This window comes from Mus caroli, unplaced genomic scaffold, assembly GCF_978045245.1.
Source record: "Mus caroli unplaced genomic scaffold, Mus_caroli_1 scaffold_4, whole genome shotgun sequence".
NCBI lineage: Eukaryota > Metazoa > Chordata > Mammalia > Rodentia > Muridae > Mus > Mus caroli.
This window is the reverse complement of record NW_028227259.1, coordinates 113009544-113020216: the sequence shown is the minus strand read 5'-3', so window position 1 is coordinate 113020216 and position 10673 is coordinate 113009544. Positions and strand designations below refer to the sequence as shown.

Here is a 10673-nt window from a genome sequence, read left to right as displayed (position 1 = left end):
GGCCACAGCTTTCGCAAGGTGACACTCACCAAGCCTACCTTCTGCCACCTCTGCTCGGACTTCATTTGGGGACTGGCTGGCTTCCTGTGCGATGGTGAGAGTCCACCCCGCGTCCTAAGGCCGCTCCCAGGAGCAGATGCCCTCCTTCCCGGGACACTGCCCTGACCTTTGAGACCTGTCCCTCTTGGCAGTGGGTGGGCACAGAGACAGACTCTGGTTTGAGTAGGACTTTCCTATGGAGGTGACACCCTGCTTTTAAGGACAAGAAGGAGGGGTACCCTGGGTCTGGCCTCTCTTGACCTGAGATCTCAGGATTTCCTAGTGGGAGGTGGAGACCGAGTCGCCATAGTGCAGTGCTGTTGTTGTAATCCAAAGGAGTGTGCCGAGGCAGTTGTTGGGCCTGGGCTTAGAGATATGAAGGTAGGACTGAGACTTGAGGCAATGGGGCTCCCACTGGTGTACCCGTGTCTGGCATCCTAAGTGACTGGGGCAGCAAGGAGTGGCTGGTGTGGGTCCTGGGCATTCTTGTCCCGCGTGCATGCTGATGCACAGAGGGATTTAATGCTGCTCTGTTCAGGCTCAACTGCTTGGAGAGCTAGGCCCAGCCTTCTTTACAGTTGTGGCATGTCCCAGCACAGCTCCCACCCAGCTGCCAAGCCGGCTGGGCAGGACAGAGAGGATGGCACCTCTTTCTCAGCTCTCCAGGTAATTCCATGACTGCCCCTCTTTTTATTCTTACTCTTGTGAAGAGGCAGCTTCACAAGAAGTTGAGACCCAAATCTGTGGGGGACATCTGGGCCTTTGACAGTGTCACCTGACCAGGGTCCGAAGGTGGGAGCAATGGACCTGCCCTATTTGGGGAACAGGCGTGTGCTCTGGGCAGGATCACTGAGGCCATAGCTCCTCACAGAGGCGTGTCTTCTGCTAGTGAGGATGGCAAGGTTTTCATGGTATCTCAGGGCTAGTAGTGACATAGGAGTGGCCACCTGTTTTTCTCTGTCTTATCTGCCCTCTTAAAATATCAGAGTCCCACTGAGATGGAGGCTGTGAAGTATACACTGACTTAGCTGCATATCTGAAGCTATGCCCCAGGACGTACAAAGGTGGCCTAGGCAGGATGGTCCTCTGACTCACTTTATGGCTGAAAGTCATAGAAGGCATAGTCTGAAGTCTAAGTCTAATCTGGGAAGGTAAAGGTAGTGGAGACAAACCCACTGATCAGAGGCTAGACCTAGGATCTCTGCAGAACTGAGAGATAATGAAAGTAGGATTTGAATCCAGGTACCCCTCACAGATTTGACCCCTGTGCCTAGGAATCAGGAAACCTAAGCAAAATCCTCATGTATAGCAGCCCAAGATTCTGTTACCCAGAAGAGGGTACAGAGACCCTTCTAAGCAGCGTTGTTGTAGCTGTCCTCACAAGGGTATGAGCAGGAGCCTTCCACCTGCAGGAACATAAGAAGGTCTCAGCCTACAGGGAAGGCAGCTGGCAGGACCTTCTGAGGTGGAGAAAATTGAGTGCCTGGGAAGAATCCTCTTAGGTCATTACTTAGTCATCTGCTTTTCTCCTAGCATCCTTCAAGCAGAGCATCCTATGGAAAACGTTTGTCTCTTTCTAGGAATGAGGTGTCTGGGGTCTCAGCATGAGGGAAGCAGCAGCTGGATAGGCTCTGGCTTCTCAGGCTGTCTTAGTGGCCATGTCCCTTCATTTCTACAGCCTCTCATCAGTATCCCACCTGTGGAGCCCAGCCCAGGCCCCTCACTCACTCCCTTGTCCTGCCCTACCTCTGATATGTTACACAGCTTTCTGTTCCCTCTTGTACATCTCCAAGTTTGTTTCACTGCTGAAGCTCTGCTGTGCTGAGGTCTGGAAACAAGCCCCCCTCCCCAACCAGGTGTGTTTTGTTTATGTGCACCCTGTCTTTGGGGACTCAGCTGTCTGCTCTGTTGGCCCCAGAGACAAGGGAGCTGAGGCAGTGTGAGGGGATTGGGCCACTCCCAAGACGGCAGAACACACTCATCTCCCACCATGGTCCTACTGTGGCATCCGGCTCCTGAGGATGGTGTTATTGCCTAGGATCACAGGATGAAACAGGGATGGGTACCATGCTCACTGGCTCAGCTCAAGAACTTCCCCCAGTCAGCTCTGGCTGAGTGACCTCTTTATGATGGACTCTTAGCCCTGTTATGGTGTTTAGCAAGGTGGACTGACTGACACATCTCTCTTCCCTGCAGTCTGCAACTTCATGTCCCATGAGAAGTGCCTGAAGCAGGTGAAGACCCCGTGCACAAGCATTGCGCCGAGCCTCATCCGGGTGAGTGTGGGGGCAGAACATATGGCTTTCCTGGGCTTAAGTGCTGACCTCTAGCTGTCCTTTGCATTATTCAGTTTAGCCACCTCATGGTTAGGGAGCAAAGGGCAGAATTCTGCTCACAGTCAAAAGGAAGGAGCCATTGATGAGCTGAGCACCTTGAGTGGATTTCTAGAGCCTGAGAAAAGTCAGTGTCGAAGAGCACATTCTTGTCTATGGAACACTCAGAATGAGGAAGCCAGAAGAACGCAGATCAGAGGTTCAAGGTTAGGAAGAGGATGTAGCTGCAGAAGGGCAAATGAGGAGTCCTGGAGTCTGGGTACTTTGCTTGGACTACATGCACTCTCAGTGTTCTGGCTATGACGCTGACGAGTTTTATTAACACTGGAAAATAGGTAAAGAGCACAGGGGAATCTCTGATTGCCTCTGACAGATGCACATAAACCTCTAGAGGTTGTAACATCACAGGTTTATGTAAAAAGCCTCTGAGCCTTGGAGTTGGAGCATGTTTGGGCCATTGACTTTTCTCCACGGGGCTCTGGAGAGAGCAGTGAGGCTCCTAGCAGGTAGGGGGACTTCCTTTCTGTGAGTAATGATAACAGTGAGAGCAGCATAGCCAGACACAGCTCAAACAGGTGAGTGAGCATGGTGGCCTCACTTCCCATCTGCTGCATCCACAAAGCCAGATCACTGATAGCTCAGCTGCTCTGAACTTGTACTTGCCTGTACTAGTAGGTGGGCCCTGCCTCCCAGCAGGTGGAGGAGAGGAGATGAGTAAGTGGGGAAGAGGGGATGAGGCACCACAGTAAGCAGAAGTTGATGCTGACGGATGACGAGTGTTCTGAATACTGTCAGCTTTCCCTTTAATGTTGCTGCTTGGTGGATACTTGATGACTAGGTGTGAGTACAAAGGGATCCAAGGATGCTGGCTGCTGTCTCAGGATGCTATGCTTGCCAAGAGGGTTGCCCCTGTGAATGAACATGAACACGTTGGGGCTATACATTTTTAAAACAATCTCAATGCCTTACTTGTGATGAGAAGAAATACTAGTATGATTTCAAAACGCTCAGAGGATTTATTTAAAAAGAAAACAGAAATCATCTTCCGTCCTGACATACACACCATCCTTCTAGTGTGCAGTTTTTCTCTTCTGCTTATTGAATGTGCTTTAAGTCTTGGGCTAAGGGCCAGTCAAGTTAGGACCTGATCCTTATGATCTGTTTTCATAGGAAGGTAATTTGCTCTCACATGTTCACAGTCACTGTGCCTCCAAGAGGGCAAATCTGAGGGGTGTTGGAGGCTCCTGAATCTAATAAGACAGGCGCCTGGTAATCTTGCTGGCCTGTGGAGGGAGGAATGGGTATCAGGTGAACATTTTTTTAAAAACTGTGCTTACGATACTGCAGATGTGAAGTTACAGAGCTTTTTCTCTGCTTGCCTGTCCCACAATCAGCCAGGCTAGCTCCAGTCCAGGGCTCATGGTAGTATAGCTGGATTGAGATAGGTAGTCTCAAGCAAGACCTGACTTGCAGATTTGTGAAGGTGAAGGCAGAGGAGAGATGATTCTCTCTGTCCAAGCAGTTACCAAAAGGTAATGCTGGGCCAGTTCACAGGGCTACCAAGGATAAGGGTGCAGGACCAGGCAGGCTTAAATCAGGATTGTTCTGTTCCTATAGGTGCCTGTAGCCCACTGCTTTGGTTCCCTTGGTCTCTACAAGCGCAAGTTCTGTGTGGTCTGCCGCAAGAGCCTGGAGGTACCCGCATTCCGCTGTGAAGGTACCATTGGGCCCTTGGCCCCCTTGGAATTGAGCTCCTCTCTCAAGGAGCTGGTCTCTGCTACCCCAGGTAGCCCAACCCTCCTCTACCTGTGGTTTGTCAAAGGCATGGGTGGTAGGCTCAAGCTGACTTTGGGGGCTCCAACAGTATGAGCCTACCAGGCAGGAAGCAATCAGGCTAAAAGAAGCTGGTTCAGGATGGCAGGGTTTGGGGTTGGAGCCCGCCCAAGCTAAGAGGTCAGTGTGGAGGGCAGGGGTGTGGCAAGAGGCCCCTAACCTTGCCCGCCCCCCAGTGTGTGAGCTGCACGTTCACCCCGACTGTGTGCCCTTCGCCTGCAGCGACTGTCGTCAGTGCCACCAGGATGGACAGCAGGATTATGTGAGTGCACTAGCGCTGGGGTAGGTTTGGTAGGAGGGGTAGACTGGCTGAGCTTCTGACCGCCCCCCATCCCCAGGACACGTATCACCACCACTGGAGGGAGGGGAACCTGCCTTCTGGTGCACGATGTGAGGTCTGTAGGAAGACTTGTGGTTCCTCAGATGTGCTGGCTGGTGTACGCTGCGAGTGGTGTGGTGTACAGGTGGGCATGGGAATGGGATGAATGGGGCCCTTGACTGTGGGACATAAGAGAGGTTGAAGCCATCAGGTAGGGGTGGGCTCTGTGACGGGGTATGTGGTGAGAGAGGGGGAACGTTCCTCTTTTTCAAGTTGTCTACATCCTACTGTTTTCTGAGTTATGGCGTAGCACCTCTGGCTTCATGCACTATCTAGGTGGGTGCTTGGCCAGCTTTCTGCCCAGGGTACCAGACTTACACCTTTTTCCTATCAGGCTCACTCAGTGTGCTCCACAGTACTTGCGCCTGAGTGTACATTTGGACGTCTACGCTCCATGGTACTGCCTCCTTCGTGTGTGCGCCTGTTGTCCCGAAACTTCAGCAAGATGCACTGTTTCCGAATCCCTGAGACCATGGTCCTGGAGCTTGGTGAGGCAGAGATGGGGCTGGGGTATACCCTGGCTGGGCCAGGCAGTGAGTATAAGGGCTTTGTCTGTCCTGCAGGTGATGGGGATGATGGTGTAGACGGGAGTGCTGCTATAGGCACAGGCAGAGAGATGCTGACAGCTACAGAGTCCAGTAAGTGTCCTACTTAGCTGTCACTCTGTCCCACCTAGTTCCAGACCCCCCCAAGGTTCTTAACTGCTCCCCTCTTGCCTAGCCAAACAGACCCTGAAGATCTTTGATGGCAACGACTCCATGAGGAAAAATCAGTTTCGTCTGGTTACGGTTTCCCGCCTGGCTCGGAATGAGGAAGTGATGGTAAGAGTAAACTTATACACGGAGGTATGGTACACACTACCATAACTGGAGCCCTCTGCTTACCCTCCCTTCACATCTGGTCCCCTTTCTCAGCTGGCTTCTCTATACCTACCTGCCTCCTTCACCTGTTCCCTTAACCTGGCTCTCCATAACAAGTCCCCTATTCACCTGGCTTTCCATATGCGTCTTTACCCTCTACAGGAGGCAGCACTTCGGGCCTACTATATCAGCGAGGACCCTAAGGACTTCCAGCTGCAGGCACTGCCCCTGTCTGGCAGTGCCCAGGCTCTGGGGAAGGCTGGGACCACTGAGGAGGAGACTAGTAAAGGCTCTTGTCCCCGGGATTCCGTGCCTGAGGCCTGGGTCATCAGGTCTCTGCCTCGTACCCAAGAGATCCTGAAGATCTACCCTGGCTGGCTCAAGTAAGACTCAAAGAACAGGATCTGTTGAGGGAAGGGTAGAGTGAGGACCTAGAACCTGGACTTTGAGCCTGATCCCCGCAGGGTAGGTGTGGCCTACGTGTCCATCCGTGTGAACTCCCAGAGTACAGCACGGTCTGTGGTTCAAGAGGTTCTCCCACTGTTTGGACAACAGGTATGTATCCTGTCCATTCCCACCCAACTTTAGGGTCACCTACCCAATGGGCCAAGCTACTATCCCTCTGTATGTCATGTGGATATAAGGGAGGGTTCTGTCCTAGGCCTAATATATCACCCATGCTGTATAGGTTAAGGATCAGGAGAGATTCCAGCTGATTGAGGTGCTCATGAGCAGCAGACAAGGTAAGTGGACTGCATTTCTCAGGTCCTTTTGTATAGTAGGCTTGGGCCTGCCACTCTAGTAGGCCTACCAGGACACAGGGGCTAGACCACACCCTTCTGAACAGCCCCACCTAGATTCACCTGCATCCCCACGTGCCCCAGAGACTTAGAGCAGCTATTTGTGGAAGGGACGGTCCTAGTGCTGACATGCTGTGTCCTTCAATCCTACAGTCCAACGGACCGTGCTGGCAGATGAAGAACCTCTGCTAGACCGACTCCGGGACATCCGACAGGTCAGTGGGTGTAGACAACACTCCCAGGGGACTGCCAGCCCTTAGCCATGCCTGTAGAAGAATGGCATCAAGGCTGTCCACTCTCCAGACAGGCATCTCTGCTCAGACACCATATCCTCCCCAACCAGCAGCTGATGTCCTTGGCTGGTTATACCTTCTGTAACATTTTCACCTGTTTCTAGCTGGGAGGCCTTGAGTCTCAAGAGTATCCAAGTTAGTTCCCTGAAGAGCTAAGTGGGGATTTGGAGGAGCGCTGCTGGCACTGCTGGTCAGCACTCCCCATTCCTGTTCTTCCCGCAGACTTCTGTGCGCCAGGTGAGCCAGACGCGGTTCTACGTGGCTGAGACCAGGGCCATGGCCCCACGTGTCTCCCTGTTCGTGGGTGGCCTGCCACCTGGCTTGTCCCCCCAGGATTACAGCAACCTGCTGCATGAGGCCATGGCCACCAAAGGTGTGACCTTGGGCTATCCAGGGCTCTGGCTGGGAAAGGGTCCTGACTGACCAGTGGGACTGTGGTGCCAAGCCTAAGTTCTGTTGCCTCCTCATGCACCATCTGAAGCCCGAGCTCAGTTCCCACTCCAGGCCAGCCAACACCGCTTTCACTGTGGGGCTTCTGTTTTCCTCCTCTTGTTTCCTAAACTATCTAGTCTATGCTTCTGGGGAAATCCTTGTACATTCAGGAGTCAGGGACCTTGTTTGGTAACAGGGTGTAGACAGTTCCCAGGAGGCTGACCCCTAAGGATGGGACAGGGCTTGCTTGGGTGGGCTGTGCTCTGGATGCCCTTAGGAGGGAGGCTGACCCCAGATTGGGAGGTCAGGTCTGGGCTTCAGGATGCTATTCTGACTGCAACCTGTCTATGCAGCTGCTGTGGTGTCTGTGAGTCACGTCTACTCCTTACAAGGTGAGCTGATACCTGGTGGATGCTCTTGGAGTGGGATAGAAGAGCCTGCCCTTTGCTTCCTTCTCTAGATCCATGTGCCTGGAGTCATCCCTTAGTTCTGTTTCTTGGTTCACATCCGTTGCTTTTGTTAATCAGTGTGGCTGAGATTAGCTTTTCCCCAGTCTTTGTCCTTTCTGTGGGCCTGCATCTTTTATTGGGCAGGGGGATTTCAGAACTGTCAGCCTTCTTGACATGTGAACCCAGGACACTCAGAGACCATGCAGTGCTCATGGTATTAGATTTGGGTGTGAATATGGCTGGTCAGGGAGACTAGCCTCATTGGACCCTGAGTTCAGCCTGTCTTCTGTAGGAATACTTTGCTGGAAGGGTGGCCCCTTACTCTGGATGCCACCTGTAGTCAGCTAACATGAGCTGGCTGTGGTGAGAGCCGAGGTTCTACCTAGGTGCATGGTTGGCATGTCACAGAGGAGAGGCTTTGTGGCTGTGACATTTTGGGGGTGGATTTCATAGGACAGACCCTTCTCTGGGGACCTAGGGGCAGGACACACAGGACACCTGACTGGATACCTTGTGGGTGGGGTACATAGGACATCCCGCTTGAGCTTTGGCCCACCTGTGGTAGGTGCAGTAATTCTGGACGTCACCTGCTTCGCAGAGGCTGAGCGGCTATACATGCTGGCCAGGGACACCGCAGTGCATGGCCGGCCACTGACTGCATTAGTGCTTCCAGAAGTGCTGGTGAGTAGTTAGGACTCTGAGGCCAGCTTCATGCCCCAGGACCATGTCCTCATTGCCAGATGGCTGGTATGTGCCACCTCGGCTTACAACAGCCCTAAATGGACCAGACAGACCAATTTACATCATAGTCAGAGATCAGAGAGTCAGTGTTTGTCCATGGTTCTGACATGATGATTGGGACCAAGGCTGGTTTCATATTATGAACCGTGAATTTCTAACCTATTGAGATCACCACAAGATACCCACCCCACTTAAGTCCAAAGTGTGTTGTGACCATGTATTAACATCCTGCCAGGCTAGGCCCCAACCCTTACACAGGTAGCCATGTACCTAGGATTATTTTTGGCCAGTAGGTGGAGCTCCCTGACTTGAGATACCACTCTTAGAATCTGGCAGTGGCTGGGAAGAGCTGCAGAGGGCAGCAGAGGACAGAGAATTCATATGCCTGGGCTCCACAAAGTCCCCACAGGTATCCAAGGCATGCGTGTGACCTGAACCCTGATCTTGACTTCAGGCTCAAGTTTAGGAGGAACAGAATTTAAGTGAAATGAGTCTGGATTAGGCAGTAACTACAGGTTCCCCCTTTCCCCTACCCACTGGTCCTGCCCTGGAAGTAGCTGTTCTCAATGCCTGAGGATATAAGCCAGGGCTCCCTGTATGTTTAACCATGCATTGTCCTTGGTGGCAGAGTTAGGCATAAAACCTGTCAGCTGCCTGCCTTGGAGCAAATGAGGGTTGAGTACCAGCAGCTCTGCCTGTCCAGTGGGTACCCTATCCCAAGTATATCCTCACCGCAGTGCAGGTGTTCACCCTGTGCTGCTGTTCACCCTGTGTCTGTGCCTGACTTATGTGTCTCCTGTTACTCAACACCATTGTAGGGACTTCAACCAGCCCACTGTGCCGAGACTCCTAGGGACTGTCTCTTGGCGTTATGTATGGGGAGACTGATTTTATTCCCATAACCAATGATTACCTCTGTAACTGAGTCCTCTGACTGCCATGTGGCAGGTGGGACCTGGAAACTGTTGACCTCTAAAGGGTACATTGGTAGCTTTGCAAAAGCCAGGCCTTACTCCAGCTGGCTGGTGGTACCAGGTAGGATCTGTGGTCTTCCATCATGAGCCTGTGGCATCATAGCTAAAAGGCTAGGAATGGTCCCTTAACATATGTCACAGTGGATCTGGCTCTGACATTTGTGCTTGAGCTCCAAGTAGCCAGTGGTGTTCTCATGAGAAAGGATATCCTGAGAGATCAGTAATGAGGTGGAGATCCTGAGGTGCTTATCCTCAGGAGGGACTGGCTCTGGCTCAGCAGGCTTGGAATCTGAGGCTGGATACTGCTTAGCAGTTCCAGTGTGGGACCTCAACATAATTCAGTCCTCCACCTCTCAGCACACGAAGCTGCCTCCTGACTGCTGCCCTCTCCTCGTGTTTGTGAACCCCAAGAGTGGGGGTCTCAAGGGACGAGAACTGCTCTGCAGTTTCCGGAAGCTGCTGAATCCGCACCAGGTCTTTGAGCTAACCAACGGGGGCCCTCTTCCTGGGTGAGCCACCTTTCTCTAGCTAGTAGAAATTCTAAATGGGACTGCTGGAATCATTAAGTCCTCTATGTGGTCAGAGATGGACATCTGAAAAGGAAAGGGCTGCCCAGGGCAAGAATGAGTATCCAAGTTCTGGCCTGGGCAGCCAGGAGGTAGTGGCAGAATACTGTCTCCCACACAGGTTCCACCTTTTCTCCCAGGTGCCCTGTTTTCGGGTACTGGTGTGTGGTGGAGATGGCACCGTTGGCTGGGTGCTCGCTGCCCTGGAGGAGACGAGGCGCCATCTGGCCTGTCCAGAGCCAGCTGTGGCCATCTTGCCCCTGGGTACAGGTGGGCTTAGTCATCAACTTGAAGGATGGGTTCTCAGGGCAGTCCTACTGTGCGTTTTATTAGAGATTTTTGGTGGTTTATGGATTGTGCTTGCTTTCCTCTTTCCCAGGGAATGACCTTGGCCGGGTCCTTCGTTGGGGGGCCGGCTATAGTGGTGAGGACCCATTTTCTGTGCTGGTGTCTGTGGATGAGGCTGATGCTGTGCTCATGGATCGATGGACAATCCTGCTGGATGCTCATGAAATTGATAGTACAGAGAACAATGTGGTAGAAACAGAGCCCCCCAAGGTACCAGTGTGGCACCAGCTAGAATCTTACATATGGCTCCCCCTTTGCTGATGTGCAACTTTCCTCCCAGTTACCCCTAAGGCAGAGCAGGAACTTGTTGACTGAAGCCTGTGGGGTTGTGGGATTGTAGGGTTGTGCCTTCTGTGGGCATGCTGTGGCATTTAAGCAGAGAGGTTCCTAGGAAAAGGCACTGGTGACAATAGATAGAGATGTCTGGCACAGTTTTGGACACTTAGGGGTGGCTGGCCAGCATCCTGGTTATGCCCTGTCTCCAGATTGTTCAGATGAATAACTACTGTGGCATTGGTATTGATGCGGAGCTCAGCCTGGACTTCCACCAGGCACGTGAAGAGGAGCCTGGCAAATTCACAAGCAGGTAACAGCAAGGCAAGGCTGGGGGGCCAGGTCACTTATAG

The 10673-nt window shown here is 52.5% G+C and overlaps 1 protein-coding gene across 1 annotated transcript in view; it reads left to right on the top strand.

Moving 5' to 3' along the window:
- The window catches only part of Dgkq (diacylglycerol kinase theta), a 13693-nt gene that overhangs the window by 271 nt on the left and 2749 nt on the right, over window positions 1–10673 (top strand). The window contains exons 1-19 of the mRNA XM_021162189.3: window positions 1–94; window positions 2236–2315; window positions 3990–4089; window positions 4382–4467; window positions 4544–4669; window positions 4919–5072; window positions 5148–5222; window positions 5305–5405; window positions 5607–5827; window positions 5909–5999; window positions 6133–6187; window positions 6398–6459; window positions 6760–6910; window positions 7323–7361; window positions 7984–8099; window positions 9491–9642; window positions 9821–9969; window positions 10079–10257; window positions 10533–10633. The exon at window positions 1–94 is cut by the window's left edge and continues 271 nt beyond it. Coding sequence (XP_021017848.1) covers window positions 1–94; window positions 2236–2315; window positions 3990–4089; window positions 4382–4467; window positions 4544–4669; window positions 4919–5072; window positions 5148–5222; window positions 5305–5405; window positions 5607–5827; window positions 5909–5999; window positions 6133–6187; window positions 6398–6459; window positions 6760–6910; window positions 7323–7361; window positions 7984–8099; window positions 9491–9642; window positions 9821–9969; window positions 10079–10257; window positions 10533–10633 — 2132 coding nt within the window. The remainder of the gene's footprint in view (window positions 95–2235; window positions 2316–3989; window positions 4090–4381; window positions 4468–4543; window positions 4670–4918; window positions 5073–5147; window positions 5223–5304; window positions 5406–5606; window positions 5828–5908; window positions 6000–6132; window positions 6188–6397; window positions 6460–6759; window positions 6911–7322; window positions 7362–7983; window positions 8100–9490; window positions 9643–9820; window positions 9970–10078; window positions 10258–10532; window positions 10634–10673) is intronic.